We start from the raw sequence: 26,875 nt of genomic DNA on the forward strand, positions 1-26,875 counted from the left end.
ACGATCTTGGCTCACTGCAACCTCCGCCTCCCGGGTTCAAGCGATTCTCCTGCCTCTGACTCCCAAGTAGCTGGGATTACAGGCGCCTGCCACCACGCCTGGCTAATTTTTTGTATTTTTAGTAGAGATGGGGTTTCACCATGTTGGGCAGGCTGATCTCGAACTCCTGACCTCAGGTGATCCACCCGCCTCGGCCTCCCAAAGTGCTGGGATTACAGGCGTGAGCCACCGTGCCCGCTTCCTTTTTTTTTTTTTTTTGTACTAAACCCCATCTCTACTAAAAATACAAAATTAGCCAAGCATGGTGGCGCATGCCTGTAATCTCAGCTACTCGGGAGGCTGGGGCAGGAGAATTGCTTGAACCCGGGAGGCGGAGGTTGCAGTGAGTGGAGATGGTGTTACTGCACTCCAACCTGGGTGACAGAGCAAGACTACGTCTTGAAAAAATAAATAAAAGGATGGGTGTGGTGGCTCACACCTATAATCCCAGCACTTTGGGAGGCTGAGGCGGGTGGTCAGGAGTTCAAGACCAGCCTTGCCAAGAAGGTGAAACCCTGTCTCTATTAAAAATACAAAAATTAGCCAGGCGTGGTGGCGGGTGCCTGTAATCCCAGATCCTCGGGAGGCTGAGGCAGAGAATTGCTTGAACCCGGGAGATGGAGGTTGCAGTGAGCCGAGATCACGCCACTGCACTCCATCCTGGGCGACAGAACAAGACTCTATCTCAAAAAAAAAAAAGAAGAAGAAGAAGAAGAAAAAATAAAATAAATAAGTAAATAAAAATCCAATCTACTTTCTTCTTCTGACAGCTACATTTTGTGGATCTATTTATGATGTGAAAAACCAGCTTCTACACCAATGAAGATTACCTGTATATGCCTGTCATGAAATTAGTCAATTATTAAAAACTTTTATATTGTTTTCATTAAGCTCTTACAATTATTTGTGATCTTCTAGTATATAACCTTTCCTGTGAAGACTCATGACATTAGCATTTTGCTTGTCCTTCAATTTCTTCTTCCAGGGTCAACCACCACAGCATAGGTGATAGATAACTGTATATACTAAGAATTTCAACTTATGGTGGGGCGCAGTGGCTCACGCCTATAATCCCAGCACTTTGGGAGGCCAGGGCAGGCGGATCACTTGAGGTCAGGAGTTTGAGAACAGCCTAGCCAACATGGTGAAACCCCGTCTCCACTAAAAGTGCAAAAAAATTTAGCCAGGCATGGTTGTGCATGCCTGTACTCTCAACTACTCGGGAGGCTGAGGCAGGAGAATTGCTTGAATCTGGGAGGCAGAGGTTGCAGTGAGCCAAGATTGTACCACTACACTCCAGCCTCGACAGAACAAGACTCCGTCTCAAAAAAAAAAAAAAAGGGATACCACATTTTATTGATCTGTTGATTGGTTGATGGACACAGCAATTCTTTTTTATTCTATTGTTTAGTAGTGGCAGGGGTCTCCCTATGTTGCCCAGGCTGGTCTTGAACTCCTGGGCTCAAGCAATATGCCCACCTCGGTCTCCCAAAGTGCTAGGATTACAGGCATGAGCCACTGTAGCTGGCAGGACACAGCAATTCTTTTTTTTTTTTTGAGATGGAGTTTCGCTCTTGTTGCCCAGGCTGGAGTGCAATGGCACGATCTCTGCTCACTGCAACCTCTGCCTCCCAGATTTAAGCGATTCTCCTGCCTCAGCCTCCCAAGTAACTGGCATTACGGGCATGTACCACCATGCCCGGCTAATTTTTGTATTTTTAATAGAGATGGGGTTTCTCCATGTTGGTCAGGCTGGTCTCGAACTCCTGACCTCAGGTAATCTGCTTGCCTTGGCCCCCCAAAGTGCTGGGATTACAAGTGTGAGCCACTGTGTCTGGCCCCACAGCAATTCTTAAAACCACGCTTTTCTAAATTCTTGAAGTCTAGGTTGCTCGGATTTACCAAAGATAATAAAAAGAGATACAAAATGCCAAATAAAACACTACATATAGGAAGCAGTGAGTTCCCATGTCCCTAACTCAATGGAGAGAAAATTACATTATGTGCTTACCTTATCTGGTGCATTTTTGCTTAACATTAAAGGAAAGACGCGTTCATGAAGCCAGTACTTGCGATTGTTGTTATTACAGCCATACAGGAAGATATTATTCTTACGACTGTGGCCATGGAAATCACAATACAACAGAACCTCTCTTTCTTCAAGAAGTCTATCGAGGGGGCAAACAAAGGACTCAGTGGACACCCAAATGCATGCAAATAATTCAGGATCATTTGGTATCTCTTCCTTAAATACAGCTGTTGATACTTTCCCTCCTAAGAAAATCTCAACTCCAATGGCCTTCAATGGACCCTATCTCCATTCTCAGCCACTGCAGAAAACATGTCATCAGCTTGCCTTGCCAGTCAGAGGGACTTGAAATGGAAAATTTCTTTTTTTCTTTTTTGAGACAGGGTCTTGCTCTATTGCTCAGGCTGGAGTGTAGTGGCCTGACCATGGCTCACTGTAGCCTTGACCTCCTGGGCTCAAGTCATCCACCCACCTCAGCCTCCTAAGTAGTTGGGACTACAGGCACACACCAATACACCCAGCTATTTTTGTTTCTGTATTTTTTTTTTTTCTTTTGTAGAGACAGGGTGATATAGTTTGGGTATTTGTCTCTGCACAAATCTCATGTTGAGATATAATCCCTAGTGTTGGAGGTGGGGTCTAACGAGAGGTATTTGGATGGTGGGGGTGGATCCCGCATGAGTGGCTTGGGCCATCCCCCTGGTGATACATGAGCTCTCACTCTGACTTTGCACAAGATCTGGTTGTTTAAAAATGTGTGACACTGGCTGGGCACGGTGGCTCATGCCTATAATCCCAGCACTTTAGGAGGCCAAGGTGGGTTGATCACCTGAGGTCAGGAGTTCGAGACTAGCATGACCAACATGGTGAAACCCCATCTCTACTAAAAATACAAAACTAGCTAGGCGTTGTGGTGCATGCCTGTAATGCCAGCTACTCGGCAGGCCGAGGCAGGTGAATCACTTGAACCCAGGAGGTGGAGGTTGCAGTAAGCCGAGATTGCGCCATTGCACTCCAGCCTGGGCAACAAGAGTGAAACTCTATCTCAAAAAAAAAAAAAAAAAAAAAAAAAAAAATTGAACTCTGTCTCAAAAAAAAAAAAAAAATGTGTGGCACCTCCCCTACAGTTATTCTCTCTCTCCTACTCCTGCTTTCGCCATATGATGTGCCTGCTCCCTCTTTGCCTTCTGCCATAATTGTACGCTTCCTGAGGCCTCCCTAGAAGTTGAGCAGATGCTAGCACCATGCTTCTTATAAAGCTGCAGAACTATAAGTAAATTAAACCTCTTTTCTTTATAAATTACCCAGTCTAAGGTCTTTCTTTCTTTCTTTTTTCTTTTTTTTTTTCTTTTTGTGGTGAGACAGAGTCTCGCTCTGTCACCTAGGCTGGAGTGCAGTGGCGTGATCTCGGCTCACTGCAACCTCTGCCTCCCAGGTTCAAGCAATTCTACTGCTTCAGCCTCCTGAGTAGCTGGGATTACAGGCATGCACCACCATGCCAGGCTAATTTTTGTATTTTTAGTAGAGACGGGGTTTCACCATGTTGGCTAGGCAGGTCTCAAACTCCTGACCTCAAGTGATCTGCCTGCCTCAGCCTCCCAAAGTGCTGGGATTACAGTCATGAGCCACCATGCCTGGCCAGGTATTTCTTTATAGCAATGCAAGTACAACCTAATACACAGGGTCTCACTATGTTGCTCAGGCTGGTCTCCAACTCCTGGGCTCAAGTGATCCTCCTGCCTCAGCCTCTCAAAGTGCTGGGATTACAGTCATGAGTCACTGTGCCTGACCAGAAATGGAAAAGTTCTGATGTGGAAAGGGGTGGTGGGTAGCCTTGCGTAAGTTGACAAGGAAGTGCAAAAAAGCCTATTGAGAAAAAGCCCACCATTGTGCAGACCTGTGACGAAAGAGAGAGAGGCAGAGAGTGGGCAGTTGCAGGAAAGAAAAAGAATGAAAGAAAGCCTTGATTCGTGACTTTTGAGGGCCGGTTCCTACAACGCTCAGCTCTTCGTCTCGTGATCACCCAGGACACCTATTCCAGCTTTCCAAATATGTTCACTTTCCCCATGATGAGTATAATGACAACAATGCTACACATTTATAATGCGCTGGGTACTATAGTAAATAGATCATGTGATTATCTCAATCCCACAGTAACCACCCAAGGCAGGTATTATTATTTCCACTCTACAGATGAGAAAGCTGAAGTTCAGACACATTAAATCACTTAGCCAAGGTCACAGAACCAGCCAGCAGTAAAAACAGGTCTCAAACTCAGGCCTGTCTGACTCTGAAACATGTGCTCTTTAGCTATGCCTGCCATGGTGCCATCTCAGCTCACTGCAACCTCTGCCTCCCAGGTTCAAGTGATTCTCCTGACTCGGCCTCCTGAGTAGCTGGGATTATAGGCACCCACTACCATGTCCGGCTAATTTTTCTATTTTTAGTAGAGACGGGGTTTCACCATGTTGGCCAGGCTGGTCTCAAACTCCTGACTTAAGGTGATCTGCCTGCCTCGGCCTCCCAAAGTGCTGGGATTACAGGTGTGAGCCACTGAGCCCAGCCCACATATTCTTATATGCTGTATTTTCATTTCCAATGGCATGAAAATTCCTTAATGGTGGGTGCTATTACATTATAGCCTTCAATGCTTTTATACAGGCTTGAAAACTGCTGACTGATGTTATGATTCTTTCTTTGTGATAGGCAATATAAGATCGTAAAAGGAATTTAGACTCTGGAACCAGAGAGAGAGCCCGTATTTAAATATCTACTTTGTCACTTAATAGCTTTATGACCTTTGGCAAGTTACTTAACCTATCCACTTCTCAATTTTTTTTTTTTTTCTCACTCTGCCACCCAGGCTGGAGTGCAGTGGCACGCTCTTGGCTCACTGCAACCTCTACCTCCCTGGTTCAAGCGATTCTCCTGCCTCACCCTCTTGAGTAGCTGGGATTACAGGCACCCACCAGCACGCCAGGCTAATTTTTGTATTTTTAGTAGAGACTGGGTTTCGCGATGTTGGCCAGGTTGGTCTTGAACTCCTGACCCCAGGTGATCCACCCACCTCAGCCTCCCAAAGTGCTGGGATTACAGCCGTGAGCCACCACGCCTGGCCTAGGTTCTCAATTTCTGTATCATACAACATGCGATATTGACTGTGCCTACCTCTTAATATTAATGTGAAGATTAAATGTGTCACGTGTGTAATGCACCTACCATACAGCTTGCCACTTCATGCGTACGCATTTACTAATTGTTAGCTACTATTATGATACGAGTCTCATCATGAAGACCTATGAACTCCCCCGAACTCTGACCTTTTCCATTCAATTATTTCACTTACAAGTGAAATGACTATTGCTGAAATGTTGCATGTCCAGTTTCAACCCAAAGACAAGACATGATTTAAAAGTCTGAAAATTAACAAAGCCACTTGACTGCAAAGAGACTGTTAAGGGCTCTGTCTTCAAAGTCATACTCAATTCCTTTAACAACAGAAGAGATCTCATACCCCATCAGGCAGGGATATCTGGTTCCTTGTACTCATAGCAGTCACAGAAAGATCAACAGATAAAAAGTCTCACCTTTTGATCATGTTCCTGGTGTACCAAATACAAGGGAAAGACTCCTTCAGAATGGTTTTATAATGCCTGTTCAAATCTCTTCCAGCCAAGGAACACCGATAATTCCCCACAATCACACCATCTGGATTTAACATGGGAAGCACCTTGAAGACAAAAATATCTCTGAGGAGCTGGGCATCTGGGGCGTTGCTAAGGATGAAGTCCAAAAAGCCTTTCATAACCCAGGAGCCATTACTTTCTCCAGGGTGAACTCTGGCACTCAAGACCACAGCTTTCTTTGCAGCTGCCTCTTGAGGGGTCCGGGATGGGTTGGTGATGGTGAGCAAGTAAACGGTATTTCCTGCTAGGCTCCTGCATAAAGTTTGGAGCTTGCAGAACTGAGACTGGATAGGGTTGTTTGCCACTGACAGGAGGTAGCATTGCAAATCAGTGTATGTATATGGGTAGAAGTGTGCAAAGAAGCAAGTGTCCTGGTCATATGGAAACCGAATGGTCCATGTGAGACAGTAGAAGGTCTGCTGCCCGTCACCCGTGTTGTTCTTGTAGTACTTGATTTCATTTCCTTCTCTCCTCCAGCCAATACTGCGGGTGTTGGCATCCAACTGGGAGTACAAGAGTGGCTTCATTCCTACAGTATAAAGACTCTTGGGTTTTAGCAAGTTGACAATGGTGAAGCGATAGGTGGCATCTTTTCTGGTGTTCTGAACACGAAAATAAAACCACTGAGTGTGTTTGTTAGTGTAGAGGTCAGTTCTCAAGGTGAGTTCATACTCATAGGTGTCTCTGTAATGGATAAAATAGAACAACTCTGTAAGCTTACGCCCTCCCTTAAAAAACACATTGGGAAAATGTTGTTTTCTCCTGGTAAAAACAGGTCTTATTACAACAGAAAAACCTGCTACCTTAATCATTTATTCTCTGTAATCCCAGCACTTTGGGAGGCTGAGGCGGGCTGATCACCTGAGGTCAGGAGATCAAGACCAGCCTGGCCAACATGGTGAAACCCCATCTCTACTAAATATACAAAAAAAAAAAAAAAATTAGCCAGGTGTGGTGGCAGGTGCCTATAATCCCAGCTACTCAGGAGGCTGAAGCAAGAGAATCACTTGAACCCACGAGGTGTAGGTTGCAGTGAGCCGAGATCATGCCATTGCTCTCCAGCCTGGGCAACACAGCAAGACTCCATCTTGAGGAAACAAACAAACAAACAAAAAAAACAATAAGGAAGTATATCTATGGTACTGCCATAGAAAAACACCTGAAATTTATGAAGTAGAAAAAAAATTGCCAATTTGCAAAACAATATGTACATATGCCATTAACCAATTTTTATTTTAAAAATATATAAATGGCCGGGCGCGGTGGCTCATGCCTGTAATCCCAGCACTTTGGGAAGCCGAGATGGACAGATCACAAAGTCAGGAGATTCAGACCATCCTGGCTAACATGGTGAAATCCCGTCTCTACTAAAAATACAAAAAAATTAGCCAGGCGTGGTGGCAGGCACCTATAGTCCCAGCTACTCAGGAGGCTGAGGCAGGAGAATAGCATGAACCTGGGAGGTGGAGCTTGCAGTGAGCCAAGATCGTGCCACTGCACTCCAGCCCGGGCGACAAAGCAAGGCTCCATCTCAAGAAAAAAAAAAAAAAAAAAAAAAAAAAAAATATATATATATATATATATATATATATATATATATATATAATTTATGTATATTACACATATACACACAGAAAAAAATTAAAGCATATACACCAAACTTAATGTTTGCTGCATCTAGGAAGTATGGCTATAGGGCTTTTTATGTTACATATTTTTACTAATACAAATTTTAGGTGAGCTCTAATTTCTTCTATAAGCAAAGTAAACAATTTAGAAAACATTTTATTTTGGGGAAAAACATGAGTAATAATTACTCCATTTTTCTTCATCTCCATAACTATTTCCCATCACCTCTTTCTTTTTTGCAAGTACTTCTGATTCCTAATATCATTACTGAAGACACCTTCTAGTCACTCTAATTATCATCCCTTTGAGAAATTGTTACTCACACTCTGACAGCTTTTTGCAGATTCCCACTCTCAAATCTTGATTCAAACAGTAGAGTATTATCTTCCGGTCCTTGCAATGTGACAGCAAGTTCCTTGATAATTCCTTGTTTGCCTCCCACTCTGGAACTGGTGAAATAGGAACCTTCTGTAGGCACTGCAGAGAAAAGAGACATATTTAGGCTAGGTTCTACTCAGAATCCACTCATTCAGCAAATACTTACTGAGCCCCTCTAAGTGGTCAACACTATTCTAGACCAACAATGAAATTTCTAATTTTCAACTATCTTTGCAGAGACTTTTAATCTTTTTTTTTTTTTTTTTTTTTTTTTTTGAGACAGTTTGAGACAGAGTCTCACTCTGTCACCCAGGCTGGAGTGCAGTGGTGCAATCTTGGCTCACTGCAAGCTTGGCCTCACAGGTTCATGCCATTCTCCTGCCTCAGCCTCCCGAGTAGCTGGGACTACAGGCGCCCACCACCACGCCCAGCTAATTTTTTGTATATTTAGTAGAGACGGGGTTTCACCGTGTTAGCCAGGATGGTTTCGATCTCCTGACCTTATGATCTGCCTGTCTCGGCCTCCCAAAGTGCTGGGATTACAGGTGTGAGCCACCGCGCCTGGCCATCCAACATCAATTTTTTTTTTTTAATGAATTATGCTTTTGGTGTCATATCTAGAATCCACTGCCACATCCAAGGTCATGAAGACTTATCCCTATGTTTTCTTTGTTTGAGACAGGGTCTCACTCTATCACCCAGGCTGGAGTGCAGTGGCGTGAATCACAGTTCACTGCAGCCTCTACCTTTTGTGCTCAAGTGATCTTCCCACCTCAATTTCCTGAGTAGCTGGGACCACAGGAGTGCGCCACCACACCCAACTAATTGTTTAATTTTTTTGTAGAGATGAGGTCCCACTATGTCACCCAGGCTGTTCTTGAACTCCAGGGCCCAAACAATCCTCCTTCTTCAGCCTCCCAAAGTGCTGAGTTTACAGATACGAGCCATTGCATCCTGCAGATACCTGTTGCTTTCTTTCTTCCCTCCCTCCCTCCCTTCCTTCCTTCCTTTTTTTGACAGGGTCTTGCTCTGTCACCCAGGCTGGAGTGCAGTTGCACAATCATATCTCATGGCAGCCTCAAACATCTGAGTTCAAGTGAATCTCCTGCCTCAGCCTCCTGAGTAGCCTGGACTACAGGCGTGCACCACCCTGCCCGGCTCATTTGTTTTAAGATTTTTATAGTTTCAGTACTTATCTTTAGACCATTGATGCATTTTGGGTTAATTTTAAAATATGGTATGAAGTAGGGATTCAACTTCATTCTTTTGAGTGTGGCTATACAGTCATCCCAACACCATTTGTTATAGAGGCCATTCTTTCCCCACTGAGCTGTCTTGGCACCCTTGTCAAAAATGAATTGTCCAAAAATATATGAGTTTATTTTTGGACTCTCAGTTCTGTTTTAGTGATCTATATGCCTACCCTGTGTTAGGATTATACTGTTTTGATTACTGTATGTTCATAGTGTTTTGAAATCAAGAAATGTGAATCTTCCAATTTTGTACTTCTTTTTCTGTATTGGCTATTCAGGGCCCTTTACAATTCCATGTAAATTTGAGGATCATCTTTTCATTCTGCATAAAAGCCCTTTGAAGTTTCCAGATTCTAGAGGGAAAGTTTTCAGTCTTTCCCCACTGAATATGTTATTCTTGTCATGTGTAGGTCACCAGGTGTCTTCTCCGTTTCATTATATCAGTGGTCAACCAGTGACCGGACAGAGATTTCTTCAATAACCAGGGCTTGGCTAGGTGTAGTGGCTCATGCCTGTAATCCCAGCACTTTGGGAGGCTGAGGCGAGAGGACTGCTTGGGCTCAGAAGTTTGAGACCAGCCTGGGCAACATGGCAAAATATCGTGTGATATACTCTACAAAAAAATACAAAAGTTAGCTGGGTGGTGGTGTGTGCCTGTAGTCCCAGCTACTGGGGATGCTGAGGAGGCAGGATTGCTTAAGCTGAGAGGTTGAGGCTGCAGTGATTTGTGATTTTTCCACTGCACTCCAGCTTGGGTGACAAAGTGAGCTCCTATCATTCATTCATTCATTCACTCATTCATTCCCAAGCCAAAAAAAAAAAAAAAAAGCACAAGCACAAAACTTTCCTAGTCTGGGCAGACTGGCTTTGAGGTGAGGCACTCCTCAACACTGTCAGGCAGCCAAAAACTCGATGTTAGCCTTCCTCTTTGGTTGCACAGAGCCCAACCACCAACCAGAGATGCAAGCCTAGGATCCCCTCGGGTTTTTTCTGAACGTGGGTCCAGCCCTAGCCATGTATACTGCATTCTCCAGTATATGTGGAGGCCCTTCCAAGTGCTCATTTCCCCAAGAATCTTTCTCCTCAGCTTCTTTCCCAGGCTTTTGGGCCTATCTTCTCCTTGCCTATTTGCTATCCCTTGCCCCAGGTAGCTATGAGCAGTGTATGTCTTTAAATACTTTTGATAGATGCAGATGTCACCTGGAAAAACTGCTTTAGCCTGAGGGAGGCAGTAACAAAAGTCAGTCTTTCCTCTGGCTCCTCAGGGAACTGTGAGAAAGGTAAAAAAGAGTCACGACCAGTTTGAGAATAAGGTCTACATTGTGCTCCTCCCCTCTTCCACTTCCAACACCAGCATCGCGGGCTGCTATCCTCACGACCTCTGCTAGGCAGGGAAATGGGGACTAGTAAGTGGGCCAACAAAAATGGCACAACAGGCCGGGCGTGGTGGCTCATGCCTGTAATCCCAGCACTTTGGGAGGCTGAGGTGGGTGGGTCACCTGAGGTCAGGAGTTTGAGACCAGCCTGGCTGATATAGTGAAACCTTGTCTCTCTACTAAAAATGCAAAAATTAGCCAGGTGTGATGGTAGGCAACTGTAATTCTAGCTACTTGGGAGGCTGAGGCAGGAGAATCGCTTGAACCTGGGAGGCAGAGATTGCAGTGAGCCGAAATTACACCACTGCACTCCAGCCTGGGTGACGAGAGTGAAACTGTCTCAAAAAAAAAAAAAAAAGAGTTGAGGGGAATGGGACCTGTAATCCTAGCACTTTGAGAGGTTGAAGTGGGCGGATTGCTTGAGCACAGGAGTTTGAGACCAGCCTGGGCAACGGCGAAACCCTGTCTCCACTAATAATACAAAAAATAAGCTGGGCAGGGTGGTACATGCCTGTAGCCCCAGCTACTCAGGAGGCTAAGGTTGGACAATTCACTCGAGCCTGTAAGGTGGAGGATACAATGAGCCATGTTCATCCTACTGCACTCCAGCCTGGGCGACAGAGGAAGATCCTGTCTAAAAATTTTAAAAAAGAGTTGGGAAACATTTTTTCCTCTTCTGTTTTCAGAGTTGGTGAAATACTGGTATTATTTCATCTTTAAATGTTTAACAGAATTCAAACAAACCAGCCAGGTGTGGTGGGTCACGCCTGTAATCTCAGCACTGTGGGAGGCGGAGGCAGGTGGATCACTTGAGGCCAGAAGTTTGAGACCAGCCTGGCCAATATGGTGAAACTCTGTCTGTACTAAAAATACACACAAAAAAAATTAGCCGGGCGTGGTGGCGCACACCGGTAATCCCAGCTACTCTGGAGGCTGAGGAACAAATCACTTGAAACCAGAAAGTGGAGGTTGCAGTGCCATGCACTCCAGCCTGGGTGGCAGAGTAAGTGAGACTCTGTCTCAAAAAAAAAAAAAAAAAAAAAAAAGATTTCAAACAAACCTTGTCAAGTAAGTCATTTGAGGAGCCTGGGTTTGTTTTTGTTTGTTTGTTTTTTGTTTTTTGAGACAGAGTCTTGCTCTGTTGCCCAGGCTGGAGTGCAGTGGTGTGATCTTGCCTCACTGCAACCTCCACCTCCCTGGTTCAAGCAATTCTCCTGCCTCGGCCTCCCGAGTAGCTGGGCCTACAGGTGCACACCACCATACCAGGCTACTTTCTTTGTATTTTTAGTAGAGAGACAGGGTTTCAGGTAGGCCAGGCTGGTCTCAGCTGATCCACCTGCCTTGGCCTCCCAAAGTGCTGGGATTAGAGGCCTGAACTACCAGGTCCCAGGTGGGCCTGGGTTTTCTTTGTGGAACGATTTCTAATTATTATTTCTTTGTTATAATGTATTTAAACCTTTTATTTCTTCCTTGAGTCAGTTTTCGTTTTGTCCTGTTTATCTAAATTGTCTAATTTGTTGTCATAAAGTTGTTAATAGTATTACCTTGTAGTTTTTTTTATTTGTAGGGGTTTGGTCCTTATGTTACCTTTTTCATTTCTGATTTTGATAATTTGTGCCTCTTTTCCTTTCTTGGTTTAGCAAATATGTTTCAATTTTGTTGATGTTCCAAACAACCAACTTTTGGTTTGCTTTTCTCCATCAGTTTTCTGTCTTCTATTCAATGCTTTCCTTTTTAATTTTTTATTTATTTATTTATTTTTGAGATAGAGTCTCGCTCTGTCACCCAGGCTGAGTATAGTGGCACAATCTTGGCTCACTGCAACCTCTGCCTCCTGGGTTCATGCAATTCCCCTGCCTCAGCCTCCCAAGTAGCTGGGATTACAGGGGCATGCCACCACACCCAACTAATTTTTGTATTTTTAGTAGAAACATGGTTTCACCATGTTGGTCAAGCTGGTCTCAAACTCCTGACCTCAAGTGATCCACCCACCTCAGCCTCCCAAAGTGCTAGGATTACAGGCATGAGGCACCACACCCAGCCTCTTAATGATTATTATTATTATTTTTTGAGATGGAGTCTCTGTCTGTTGCCCAGGCTGGAGTGCAGTGGCACAATCTTGGCTCACTGCAACCTCTGCCTCCCAAGGTTCAAGGGATTCTCCTGACTCAGCCTCCTGAATAGCTGAAACTACAGGCGGGTGCCATCATGCCCGGCTAATTTTTTGTATTTTTAGTAGAGATGGGGTTTCATCATGTTAGCCACGATGGTCTCGATCTTCTGACCTTATGATCCGCCCACCTTGGCCTCCCAAAGTGCTGGGATTACAGGCGTGAGCTACTGTGCCCAGCCTACATTCTTTTTTTTTTTTTTTTTGAGATGGAGTCTTGCTCTGTCGCCCAGGCTAGAGTGCAGTGGCGCAATCCTGGCTCACTGCAAGCTCCGCCTCCTGGGTTCACGCCATTCTCCTGCCTCAGCCTCCCAAGTAGCTGGGACCATAGGCGTGTGCCACCATGCTCAGCTAATTTTTTTTGTATTTTTAGTAGAGACGGAGTTTTTCCGTGTTAGCCAGGATGGTCTCAATTTCCTGACCTCGTGATCCGCCTGCCTCAGCCTCCCAAAGTGCTGGGATTACAGGCGTGAGCCATCGTGCCCGGCCTTTTTTTTTTTTTTTTTTTTTTTTTTTTTAATGAGACGGAGTTTCACCCTTGTTACCCAGGCTGGAGTGCAGTGGCACCATCTTGGCTCACTGCAACCTCCACCTCCCAGGTTTAAACGATTCTCCTGCCTCAGCCTCCTGAGTAGCTGGGTTTACAGGCACCTGCCACCATGACTGGCTAATTTATTGTGTTTTAGTACAGACAGAGTTTCACCATGTTGGGCAGGCTGGTCTCGAACTGCCGACCTCAGGTGATCTGCCCATCTCGGCCTCCCAAAGTGCTGGGATTACAGGTATGAGCCACCACACCCGGTCTACATAATTTTTTTTTTTTTTTTTGAGACGGAGTTTCACTCTTGTTGCCCAGGCTGGAGTGCATGGCACGATCTTGGCTCACCACAATCTCTGCTTCCCAGGTTCAAGAGATTCTCCTGCCTTAGCCTCCCAACTAGCTGGGATTGCAGGCATGCACCACCACACCCGGCTAATTTTGTATTTTCAGTAGAGATGGGGTTTCTCCATGTTGGTCAGGCTGGTCTAGAACTCCCAATCTCAGGTGGCCCACCTGCCTCGGCCTCCCAAAGTGCTGGGATTATAGGCATGAGACACCGCGCCCAGCCACATTCTTATTTTTATTACTACTTTCCTGCTGCTTGCTTTGGGTTTAGTTGGCTCTTATTTTTCCAGTTTACTAAGGTAGAAGCTTAGGTAATTGATAAGAAGCCTTTTTTGTTTTGAAATTCAGGCACTTAAAGCCATAAATACTCATAAATATCCCTGGCACTGGTTCATTTTGTTTTGCATCCTATAACTTTTGATATGTTGTGGTTTTATTTTCACTACATTCAAAATATTCTTGAAGTCTACTTGTGATTTCTTTAACCCACAGTTTATTTAGAAAGATGTTATTCAATTTCCACATATTTATGGATATCTCATATTTCATTCTGCTGTTGATTTCTAACTTAATTTTATTATGGTCAGAGAATGTACTTTGTATTATTTTAATCCTTTTACATGTATAAAAACTTGCATTATGGCCTAGCATATGGTTTATCCTGGGGAATCTAACAGGTACTGTTAAAAAGAATGTGTATGACTTCAGTAGGAATGGCGAAAAAAAAAAAGAATGAGTATTTTGTTGTTGTTAGGTATAGTGTTCTGCATATTTCTATAAAAGACATATATTCAATCCCTAGAAGCTTAAAACGCAACACAGGAAACCGCATTACTAAATGACAGTCATATGCACATAGAACAAAGTAGTCACTAAAGTACATATAGGAGGTGGAGAAAAGAAATCTCCCCAAAGATGATCCAACGTCTGATTTTCAGGAAGGAGAATAACAAGAGAGAAGCTGTAAAACGAACTTAGAACTATTAAAAATAATGTACTTTGATTTTAGAAAATTATCGAAATTTTGCAGCAGACTGGTTATGACTCCTCCTCCAGGCTCCCACTCAGGTTGGCCTGGAAAAGAGTTTACCACTAAACTATGAATTTTTCAAATCACTTTTATCATGGAACATATGTTTGTTATAACTTTGTCATGATTAACCATTCATTGTTCAGTGTAACGACAATACCTGAATCTAATTGATAGACAACTGTTCCTTTTTTCTCTCCTACAATCTCTGGTACCTTTTCATTTCCTTTAGGCTGATAGAAGTATTCTGGTTGAGGTGGAGCCCACTCTGAAAGAAAACATTTTAAAAAGTACAAAATAAGAAATAATGTAAACGGCACTATCAGAATACAAAATAATAATAGTAATTTTTCAAATGGCTAGTTTGGTTGAATCAAACCAAATTCCCACCCTAAATTTCCTGCTTGTTTATAAAATAATTATGTCTTGCTTCTTTCTATAAAGACTTATAAGGACACTTTTAACAAAGAGCATATAAAATGAAATAATAAACTATCCATAGAAGACCTAAAAATAAGTCAGAAAGGTCAATATAGCTGCTGCAACAGCTCTTCAAAATTTGGCCCTGACTTTCCTTAAAATAAGCAAAATATGGTCATTAACATAACTTTTTTTTATTACCATAGAGGACTAAGTCTATCAATTGTTTCAGAGGAAGCAAGCCTTTTTCTTTTCTTTCTTTTTTTTTGAGATGGAGTCTTGCTCTATTGCCCAGGCTAGAGTACAACGGTGCGATCTCGGCTCACCGCAACCTCCGCATCCCGGGTTCAAGCGATTCTCTCGCCTCAGCCTCCTGAGTAGCTGGGATTACAGGCATGTGCCACCACGCCCGGCTAATTTTGTATTTTTAGTAGAGACGGGGTTTCTCCATGTTGGTCAGGCTGGTCTCAAACTCCCGACCTCAGGTGATCCGCCCTCCTCTGCCTCCCAAAGTGCTGGGATTACAGGTGTGAGCCACTGTGCCTAGGTAAGGCTTTTTCATTAATACTTAATTTAAAAAGATTTATTTGGCTGGGTGCAGTGGCTCATGCCTGTAATCCCAGCACTTTGGGAGGACAAGGTGGGTAGATTACCTGAGTTCGGGAGTTCGAGACCAGCCTGGCCAACATAGTGAAACCCCGCCTCTACTAAAAATACAAAAATTAGCTGGGTATGGTGGCACGTGCCTGTAGTCCCAGCTACTCGGGAGGCTGAGGTAGGAGAATCGCTCTAACCCGGGAGGCGGAGGTTGCAGTGAACCGAGATCACACCACTGCATGCCAGCCTGGGCAAACAGAGCAAGACTCTGTCTCAATATAAATAAATAAATAAAAAATAAAAAAAAACATTTCCTTTATGGAACTTGAACTTTTCAATATCATTTTTAGAAGAGTAGCCACTGATGAATTCCAAGAGCATATAAAGATACACCTCAGTCAAATATTATATGAATTTATTTTCTTAAAGATTATGGTAAGTGATGAGGCTTTGACAATTTAGTTTAAACAATAAGGTGCTTGCATGCCTGTAATCCCAACACTTTGGGAGGCCGAGGAGAGTGGATCATGAGGTCAGGAGATCAAGACCAGCCTGGCCAACATGGTGAAACCCCGTCTCTATTAAAAAATACAAAAATTAGCCGAGTTTGGTGGTGGGCACCTGTAATCCCAGCTACTCAGGAGGCTGAGGCAGAATTGCTTGAACCCAGGAGACAGAGGTTGCAGTGAGCTGACACGGTGCCACTGCACTCCAGCCTGGGTGACAGAGTGAGATTCTGTCTCAAAAAAAAAAAAATCCAATAAGGTGCTTATTAATACAATTTAATTTAAACAATAAGGTGTTTGTTAATAAGTTTCTTTGAAACATTTTTTTAAAAATTGCTTTATAAAAGAAAGATCATGTAGTTGGCCAAGCGCAGTGGCTCAAGCCTGTAATCCCAGCACTTTGGGAGGCCGAGGCGGGCGGATCACAAGGTCAGGAGTTCGAGACCAGCCTGACCAACATGGTGAAACCCCGTCTCTACTAAAAAAAAATACAAAAATTATCTGGGCGTGGTGGTGCACACCTGTAATCCCAGCTACTCAGGAGGCTGAGGCGGGAGAATTGCTTGAACCTAGGAGGCGGAGGTTGCAGTGAGCCGAGATTGTGCCATTGCACTCTAGACTGGGCGACAGAGCAAGACTCCGTCTCAAAAAAAAAAAAAAAAAGATCTTGTAGTTTAGTGAATTAGCACAGCATTAACTTGGTTATTAAATTCCAGTGTCCTTGCTGGGGGTGGTGGCTCACACCTGTAATCTCAGCACTTTAGGAGGCCAGGAGGATCATTTGAGGCCAGGAGTTTGGGAGTAGCCTGGGCAACATAGTGAGACCATGTGTCTCTACAAAAAAACTATTTAAAAATTAGCCAGGTGGCCGGGCGCGGTGGCCTACACCTGTAATCCCAGCACTTTGGGAGGCCGAGGCAGGCGGATCATTTGAGGTCAGGAGTTCAAGACCAGCCTGGCCAACATGGTGAAACCCTGTCTCTACCAAAAATATAAAAAATGAGCAGAGTGTGGTGGCACGTGCCTGTAATCCCAGCTACTTGGGAGGCTGTGGCAGAGAAGCACTTGAACCTGGGAGGCGGAGGTTGCAGTGAGCCAAGATCATGTCACTGCACTCCAGCCTGGGCGACAGAGCGAGACTCTGTTCTCAAAAAAGAAAAAAAATTAGCCAGGCATAGTGGCTCACATCTATAGTCCTAGCTACTCAGGAGGCTGAGGGGGGAGGATGGCTTGTGCCTAGGAGTTCAAGGCTGCAGTGAGCTATGATTGCACCAGTGCACTCCAGCCTGAGTGACAGAACAAGATGCTGTCTCAAAAATAAAATATTAAAATAAAATATAAAGTCAAATAAACTCCACTTTTATTTTTTCCCTATATTTTCAGACTCATCTCTTGTTTTTAATGCTCATCGTTCTGTGGTTGCCCAAGCATGCCATGCTCTTTTTCTGTTTCTTCCAACTGAAATACTTTTCTTTGACCCTCTTAAGTGGATCATTTCAAACTCATCCTTTAGATCTCAGCTTAGATGTCAACTCCTTTTGAAAACTTAGCTGATCTCTAAGCTGGGTTAGGTATGCTCAGAGGGACCAAGCACTATGCAATTGTCTGGTAAAATGTTTAACTTCCCCACTAGTTCATGAACTCTGGGTCCATGAACTCTCCACTTTGTTCATCACTATTATCTCTAGCACCAAGCACTGTACTTAGCATATAACAACACATATGAACGAATATTATAAAGCAGGGAGACAGAAAATGAGGAACATCCAGCTGGGTGTGGTGGCTCACAGCTGTAATCCCAGCACTTTGGGAGGCCGAGGCGGGTGGATCACGAGGTCAGGAGTTCGAGACCAGCCTGGCCAAGATGGTGACACCCTGTCTGTACTAAAAATACAAAAATTAGCTGGGTGCGGTTGTGGGTGACTGTAATCCCAGCTACTCGAGAGGCTGAGGCAGGAGAATCGCTTGAACCCGGGAGGCGGAGGTTGCAGTGAGCTGAGATTGCACCACTGCACTCCAGCCTGGGTGACAGAGCAAGACTCTGTCTCAGGAAAAAAAAAAAAAAAAAAAAAAAAAGGAACATCCAGTTGTTTATCCAGTAGTATAAAGCAGAGACATACACGATGTTTGCTAGACTTGTTCTGGTAATTAGAGAAGTCCCCACTTTCTAATGCAACCCACTTCCATAAATGCTTAATCCATAAAATGGATGCAGAAGATTGTACTTGCTCCAAGAGCTCACAGGTATGACCCATAATATCATAAAAAAGTCTCCACCATTCCGACAAGAAAACTCCAATAAACTCAAAATATAAAATTAAATTAATTTTATATTTAATTAAAAACTGTAAAAACTATGTTGTGGTATATGTGGTCTTCAATTATACCAAGACTGGTAAAAATACCACACAACCAAACACATTAATACTGAGACAGGGTAGCACCTCTGTATTTTTAGGTAAGATGCTATGCCCTCTCTCCAAAAAAAGAAAAAGAAAAAAACCACTGAAACACGTTAATCTAGAAAACAGATTTCAGTATTTATATATTTTGGCTTCTAGGAAGGTATCCTCCTATTCTGAAAAACTCAGAAGCATTCTAGTTTACACATTACTGTAACTTGATTTTGGTGAGTTTATATCAGTTTCTCACAGTTTAATTTTTTCAGGGTGAGTTAATAAATGTTGACTCTAGGCTGAGTGCAGTGGCTCATGCCTGTAATCCCAACACTTTGGGAGGCCAAGGCGGGTGGATCACTTAGGGTCAGGAGTTTGAGACCAGCCTGGCCAACATGAAGGAACTCTGACTCTAATAAAAATACAAAAACTAGCCAGGTGCAGTGGCTCACATCTGTAATCCCAGCACTTTGGGAGGCCGAGGAGGGTGGATCACCTGAGGTTGCGAGTTCGAGACCAGACTGACCAACATGGAGAAACCCTGTTTCTACTAAAAATACAAAATTAGTTGGGTGTGGTGGCACATGCCTGTAATCCCAGCTACTCAGGGGGCTGAGGCAGGAGAATCATTTGAACCTGCGAGGCAGAGGTTGCAGTGAGCCGAGCTCATGCCATTGCACTCCAGCCTGGGCAACAAGAGCGAAAGTCAGTCTCAAAAAAAAAAACAAAAAAAACTAGCCAGGCGTGGTAGCCGGGCGTCTGTAATCCCAGCTACTTGGGGGGCTTAGGCAGGAGAATCACTTGAACCTGGGAGATGGGGGTTGCCATGAGTCGAGATCGTGCCACTGCACTCCAGCCTGGGTGACAGAGTGAGACTCTGTCTCAGTAAATAAATGAATAAATAAATGTTGACTCTGTCCTGCCTTATACTTAAGCACATAGGACTTAACATTCTCAGGTCTTGTAATAAAGTCAGGCAGAAGGCTGGGCTTGGTGGCTCATGCCTGTAATCCCAGCACTTTGGGAGGCCGAGGTGGGTGGATCACGAGGTCAGCAGTTTGAGACTAGCCTTGCCCACATGGTGAAACCCCGTCTCTACTTAAAAATGCAAAATTAGCTGGGTGCGGTGGTGTGCGCCTGTAATCCCAGCTACTCAGGAGGCTGAGGGAGGAGAATCGCTTGAACCTGGGGGGCGGAGGTTGCAGTGAGCCGAGATCGCACCATTGCACTCCAGCCTGGGCAATACAGTGAGACTTCGTCTCAAAAAAAAAAAAAAAAAAAAAAAAGGCAGAATAGCAAGACCACTTCACGTAAGTCATATTACCAATATGATGAATGTTTTCCTTGATGACCTCACATTCAACTGGCCATCTTGGAGCCTGCAGTGGCCTCTTGGTAGACAAAATGGAAAAGAGTTCTTGGGGTTCTCGAAGACGTGGGTTTACTTCATTTAACTCATCATAAAGAAGCTGTGTGCTCCTAAGATGTGGTAAACTCAGCATATGTGGATCTGCCAAAGGGAAAGAGAGTAAGTGAACATCTTCCTTTTCCTCCTTGGTTACTTTACTGCTCATCTATAACAATGAAACTATTTTAAGCATTATATTAAAATATTAGCACAGATATATGATTCTCTGATATGTTTCTTCTTCAAGAAGATTTAGTCCAGAATAACAGGGTCAAAATTATAAAATGTTAAAATTCTGCACAGTCTATTAAATGTTTAAATATAAAGCTTTAGGGTAAATTAAAAACCTTTTTTTAAAAAATTAAATTTAATGGTCCAAGACATTTCAACAGTGGGTTACAACGAATAAAAAGTTAATGTGTTTTATTATTTTTGTTTAGCTAGTGGCAAGAGAGGAAATTTCAATATATCCATTAGCATTTTTAAAAAATTACATAAAACTTTATTCTTTTTTTCTTCTTTTTTATCAACTATAGTGAAATAATCTATAAATAAAATTTCAGGGCCATAATATAACCACACAAAGGAAAGACAGACATAAAACAAAGAAGATGGAAAGAGGAAGGGGAGAGAAGGCATGAGATGGGGCAGAAGAGAGGAAGAGCTCTTGGGAAAGAAAGAATGAGAAAAAAAGGGAAGAAAAGAAAGGCTTTCAGGAAGATAAAAAAGGAGGGGCCAGGCGTGGTGGCTCAAGCCTGTAATCCCAGAACTTTGGGAGGCTGAGGCAGGCGGATCATCTGAGTTTAGGAGTTTGAGACCAGCCTGGCCAACGTGGTGAAATCCTGTCTCTACTAAAAACACAAAAATTAGCTGGGCGTGGTGGCACATGCCTGTAATCCCAGCTACTCGGAAGGCTGAGGCAGGAGAATCCTTGAATCTGGGAGGTGGAGGTTGCAGTGAGCTGAGGCCGTGCCACTGCATCCAGCCCAGCCAAGAGTGAAAGTCTGTGTCAAAAAAAAAAAAAAAAGAAAGGGAATGAGGGAAAAAGAAAAAAATGGAAATGAAAGGGGGAACTAAAGGCTGAGGGTCCTTCAGTGCTCATCAGGCATGAATCCCATTCCTGTCTGGTAATTCTTAGGTCTGGTGGGAACAGCAGGTGATGAAGACATAGTCCAAAAAAGGAGCTTGAATTTTCTGGTCTGGAAGGACATGAAATACCTCTATTGATGGCTTCTATCTGTCTGTGCACAGCTGAAGATAAACTGGTAGGCCCTAGAAAGGGGAAGAGGAGGCACCGTTTGTGTCAGGAATCGTTGTCTTCTTTTCTTCCGTCCACTATCCCCATTCCTTCTCATTTCCTATGCCCACTTTAGACCCCTGCATTTCTATCTAAATCTTTCTCCCATACTTCAATGGGGGAAATAAAAGGAAATAAACATTTGAAAAGATAGTAAAGCTGCACAATGTCACTCATAACTAAAGAAATATAAAGCAGGCTGGGTGCGGTAGCTCACACATGTAATCCTAACACTTTGGGAGGCCGAGGCAGGCAGATTACCTGAGGTTGGGAGTTCAAGACCAGCCTGGCCGGCTGGGCGTGGTGGCTCATGCCTGTAATCCCAGCACTTTGGGAGGCTGAGGCAGGCGGATCACGAGGTCAGGAGATGGAGACCATCCTGGCTAACATGGTGAAATCCTGTCTCTACTAAAAATACAAAAGATTAGCCGGGCGTGGTGGCAAGCACCTGTAGTCCCAGCTACTCGAGAGGCTGAGGCAGGAGAATGCCGTGAACCCAGGAGGCGGAGCTTGCAGTGAGCCCAGATCGTGCCACTGCACTCCAGCCTGGGGCACAGAGCAACACTCTGTCTCAAAAAAAATAAAAAATAAAAATAAAAATAAATAATTGTGGAATATGCTAGGTGCCCTTATAAAGAATGGGGTAAAGGCAGGAGAGGTGGCGTGTGCCTATAGTCCCACCTAGTCCAGAGGCTGCAGGGTAGGGGTTGGGTTGTGGTCACTTGAGCCCAGGAATTTGAGTCCAGCCTCAAAAGAATAAGGTGTTTTTTGTTTTGTTTTGTTTTTGGTGCTCATATGAAAAGGCTTTCTCTTTTGTTTTTTTAAGACAGGGTTGCTGGGCGAGGTGGCTCACGCCTGTAATCCCAGCACTTTGGGAGGCCAAGGCAGGTGGATCACTTGAGGTAAGGAGTTTGAGACCAGCCTGGCCAACATGGTGAAACCCTGTCTCTACTAAAAAAAAAAAAAAAAAAAAAAAAAAAAAAAAAAAAATTAGCTGGGCATGGTGGCACGTGCCTGTAATCCTAGCTACTAGGGAGGTTGAGGCAGGAGAATTGCTTGAACCCGGGAGGTGAAGGTTGCAGTGAGCAGAGATCGTGCCTTTCTAATCCCTGCCAGGAGCTTTAGCACACAGAATATAGGAAAATTTGGGCTGGTGTAAGCAAACATATAAGATACATACCTGAAAAGGGAAATACTACATCAAGGGTAAATTACTGTTTTAATTTTCCCTGCTGTGTTAGTCCATTTTCGCACTGCTGAAAAAGACATACCCCTGACTGGGCAATTTACAAAAGAAAGAGGTTTAATGGACTTACACTTCCACGTGGCTGCGGAGGCCTCACAATCATGGCAGAAGGCAAGGAGGAGCAAGTCATGTCTTAAATAGATGGCGCCAGGCAAAGAGAGAGCTTGTGCAGGGAAACTCCCCCTTATAGAACCATCTGATCTCGTGAGACTTATTCACTATCACAAGGACAGCATGGAAAAAACCTGCCCCCATGATTCAATTACCTCCCACCGGGTCCCTCCCACAACATGTGGGAATTTAAGATGAGATTTGGGTGGGGACACAGCCAAACCATATCACCAGCTATCGCCAAATTGCCTTCCTAAAAGTCTACTTACTCACATTGGCAACAGCAGTATAGGAAAATGTGTTCCCCCATACCCTAACCTACACTACGTATTAAGTTTCTTTAAAATTTTGCCCAAATCTCATAATTTTAAAAAATGGTAACTTGCTATTTTGATTTGCATCTTCAGTTAGTAGTGGAGTATCTTTTCATATGCTTATTGACTATGTTTTTCCATGAACTACTTGTTCATGTCTTTTACTCATTTTTCTATTTGGTCATCTTTTTTGTTGTGTTTATTTACAGAAAGAGTCTCTCTATGTTGCCCAGGCCAGACTCAAAATCCTGGGCAATCCTGGGCTCAAATGATCCTCCTGCCTCAGGCTCCCAAATGGCTGAGACTACAGGCATTTGCCACCATGTTCAGCTTTAGTCATCTTTTTTTTTTTTTGAGACGGAGTCTCGCTCAGTCGCCCAGGCTGGAGTGCAGTGGCACGATCTCGGCTCACAGCAACCTCTGCTTCCCGGGTTCAAGCGATTCTCCTGCCTCAGCCTCCCAAGTAGCTGGGACTACAGGTGCCCACCACAACGCCCAGCTAATTTTTTGAATTTTTCGTAGAGATGGCGTTTCACCGTGTTAGCCAGGATGATCTTGATCTCCTGACCTTGTGATCCGCCTGCCTCGGCCTCCCAAAGTGCTGGGATTACAGGCGTGAGCCACCGCTCCCGGCCTCATCTTTTTTTTTTTTTTTTTTTGAGGTGGAGTCTTGCTCTGGCACCCAGGCTGGAGTGAAGTGGCGCGATTTCCTCTCACTGCAACCTCTGCCTCCCGAGTTCAAGCGAATCTCCCGCTTCAGCCTCCTGAGTAGCTGGGATTACAGGTGGGCACCATCACGCTGGGATAATTTTTCTATTTTTAGTAGAGACGGGGTTTCACCATATTGGCCAGGCTGGTTTCGAACTCCTGACCTCAGGTGATCTGCCTACCTTGGCCTCCCAAAGTGCTGGGATTACAAGCATGAGCCACTGTGCCCAGCCTAATCATCTTTTATTAACACTTACTGATTTGAAAGAGCTGTTATATGTAAAGGAAGTGAACCCTTTGGCAAATTTGCTGCAAATTTTTTCTTTAGTTTTTTTTTTTTTTTTTGAGACGGAGTCTTGCTGTGTTGCCCAGGCTGGAGTGCAGTGGCGCAATCTCGGCTCACTGCAAGCTCCGCCTCCTGGGTTCACACCATTCTCCTGTCTCAGCCTTCCGAGTAGCTGGGACTACAGGCGCCCACCACCACACCCGGCTAATTTTTTGTATTTTTAGTAGAGACGGGGTTTCACCGTGTTAGCCAGGATGGTCTCGATCTCCTGACCTCGTGATCCGCCCGTCTCAGCCTCCCAAAGTGCTGGGATTACAGGCATGAGCCACTGCGCCCGGCCTTTTTTTTTAGTTTGTCCTTTACTTTATTAATGATATTTTTTCCAAAGAGAAGTTTAGATTTTTCCTTTAAAAATTATCAGCTGGGCACAGTGGCTCATGCTTGTAATCCCAGCACTTTGGGAGGCCAAGGCAGGCAGGTCGCGAGGTCAAGAGATCAAGATCATCCTGGTCAACATGGTGAAACCCCATCTCCACTAAAAATACAAAAATTAGCTGGGCATGGTGGCGCACGCCTGTAGTCCCAGTTACTCGGGAGGCTGAGGCAGAAGAACCACTTGAAGCCAGGAGGCAGAGGTTGTAGTGAGCCGAGATGGAGCCACTGCACTCCAGCCTTTTGACAGAGCAAGACTCTGTCTCAAAAAAAAAAAAAAAAAATTATCAATATTGGCCGGGTGTATTGGCTCGCACCTGCAATCCTAGCACTTTGGGAGGCTGAGGTGGGCCAATCACCTGAGGTTGGGAGTTTGAGACCAGCCTGGCTAACATGGCAAAACACCATCTCTACTAAAAGTACAAAAATTAGCCAGGAGTGGTGGCGGGCGCCTGTAATCCCAGATACTCAGGAGGCTGAGGCACGAGAATAGCTTGAACCCAGGAGGCAGAGGTTGCAGTGAGCTGAGATAGTGCTGCTGTACTCCAGCCTGGGCGACAAGAGCGAGACTCCGTCACAAAAAAAAAAAAAAAAAGGCCGGGCGCGGTGGCTCACGCTTGTAATCCCAGCACTTTGGGAGGCCGAGGCGGGCGGATCACGAGGTCAGGAGATCGAGACCATGAAACCCCGTCTCTACTAAAAATACAAAAAATTAGCCGGGCGTGGTGGCAGGCGCCTGTAGTCCCAGCTACTCGGAGAGGCTGAGGCAGGAGAATGGCGTGAACCCAGGAGGCGGAGCTTGCAGTGAGCCAAGATTGCGCCACTGCACTCCAGCCTGGGCGACAGAGCAAGACTCCTTCTCAAAAAAAAAATAAATAAAAAATAAAAAATAAAAAATAAAAAAATAAAAAAGTTGAACAATGTTCTTTGATAGAAATAAAATTAATATTAATACAATGAATATTACTCCATCTTATTTCAATATACCAGTAACAAAGTTGGGAAATTAAATTTTAAGAAGATCAACATTTATAATAGCATAAAAATATGAAGTATTATGAAAAACTATAAATCTTTATTGGGAGACATTAAAGACCTAAGTAAACAGAGATATGTATTATAGTCATAGATTGGAGAACCCAGTGTTGAAAAATTGCCAGTTCTTGTGAAATTTGATCTACAGATTCAATGCAATTCCTATAATCTTTTAAAATGTCATAAGTGGGCCGGGGACAGTGGCTCACGCCTGTAATCCCAGCACTTTGGGAGGCCAAGGTGGGTGGATCACCTTAGGTCAGGAGTTCGAGAACAGCCTGGCCAACATGAGGAAACCCTGTGTCTACTAAAAATACCAAAATTAGGCCAAGCGCGGTGGCTCATGCCTGTAATCTCGGCATTTTGGGAGGCTGAGGCGGGTGGATCACCTGAGGTCAGTTCGAGACCAGCCTGGCCAACATGGTGAAACCGTTTCTACTAAAAATACAAAATTAGCCAGGCATGGTGGTGCACGCCTGTAATCCCAGCTACTTGGGTACTTGGGAGGCTGAGGCAGGAAAATCGTTTGACCCCCGGAGGTGGAAGTTGCAGCAAGCCTAGATGTGCCACTGCACTCCAGCCTGGGCAACGAGAGCGCAACTCTGTCTCAAAAATAAAAAAAACGCTGGGCGCGGTAGCTCACGTCTGTAATCCTACCATTTTGGGAGGCCTAGGCAGGTGGATCACCTGAGGTCAGGAGTTCAAGACCATCCTGGCCAACATGTTGAAACCCCGTCTCTACTACAAATACACAAAAAAATTAGCTGGGAGTGGTGGTGGGCACCTGTAATCCCAGCTACTTGGGAGGCTGAAGCAGGTGAATCTCTTGAACCCAGGAGGTGGAGGTTGCAGTGAGCCGAGATTGCGCCATTGCACTCCAGCCTGGGTGAAAAGAGTGAGACTCCATCTCAAAAAAAAAAAAAAAAGAAAGAAAGAAACAAAAATTACCCGGGCGTGGTGGCTCGCGCCTATAATCGCAGCTACTCAGGAGACTGAGGCAGGAGAATCTCTTGAACCTGGGAGGCAGAGGTTGCAGTGAGCCGAGATTGTGCCATTGCACTCCAGCCTGGGCGACAGGGCGAGACTTCATCTCAAAATAAATAAAAAATAAAATAAAATAAAATGTCATAAGCCAATTGTAAAATTTATTTTTTTAAATGTTTTACTAAGTGTTTTTTTTTTTTGAGACGGAGTCTCGCTCTGTCGCCCAGGCTGGAGTGCAGTGGCGCAATCTCGGCTCACTGCAAGCTCCGCCTCCCGGGTTCACGCCATTCTCCTGCCTCAGCCTCTCTGAGTAGCTGGGACTACAGGCGCCCGCCCATTATGCCCGGCTAATTTTTTGTATTTTTAGTAGAGACGGGGTTTCACCGTGGTCTCGATCTCCTGACCTCGTGATCCGCCCGCCTTGGCCTCCCAAAGTGCTGGGATTACAAGCGTGAGCCACCGCGCCCGGCCATTAAATTTTTATTTATTTATTTTTTTGAGACGGACTCTCGCTCTGTCGCCCAGGCTGGAGTGCAGTGGCTCGGTCTTGGCTCACTGCAAGCGCCACCTCCCGGGTTCAGGCCATTCTCCTGCCTCAGCCTTCCGAGTAGCTGGGACTACAGGCGCCCGCCACCACGCCCGGCTAATTTTTTTGTATT

The 26,875-nt window shown here is 44.5% G+C and overlaps 1 protein-coding gene across 4 annotated transcripts in view; it reads right to left on the minus strand.

Moving 5' to 3' along the window:
• Positions 1 to 26,875, minus strand: part of AGBL2 (ATP/GTP binding protein like 2) — a 55,825-nt gene that overhangs the window by 27,324 nt on the left and 1,626 nt on the right. For 3 of the 4 annotated variants that reach the window (XM_030828638.1, XM_030828637.1, XM_030828635.1), the window contains exons 4-9: positions 21,022 to 21,075; positions 19,720 to 19,905; positions 14,637 to 14,744; positions 7,707 to 7,860; positions 5,656 to 6,438; positions 2,051 to 2,207 (exon numbers count right to left, since the gene is read on the minus strand). In XM_030828638.1, coding sequence (XP_030684498.1) covers positions 2,051 to 2,207; positions 5,656 to 6,438; positions 7,707 to 7,860; positions 14,637 to 14,744; positions 19,720 to 19,905; positions 21,022 to 21,075 — 1,442 coding nt within the window. The remainder of the gene's footprint in view (positions 1 to 2,050; positions 2,208 to 5,655; positions 6,439 to 7,706; positions 7,861 to 14,636; positions 14,745 to 19,719; positions 19,906 to 21,021; positions 21,076 to 26,875) is intronic. The other variant, XM_030828636.1, reaches the window with a different exon arrangement.

Source organism: Nomascus leucogenys, chromosome 15 (genome assembly GCF_006542625.1).
Source record: "Nomascus leucogenys isolate Asia chromosome 15, Asia_NLE_v1, whole genome shotgun sequence".
In the NCBI taxonomy this organism is placed as follows: Eukaryota; Metazoa; Chordata; class Mammalia; order Primates; family Hylobatidae; genus Nomascus; species Nomascus leucogenys.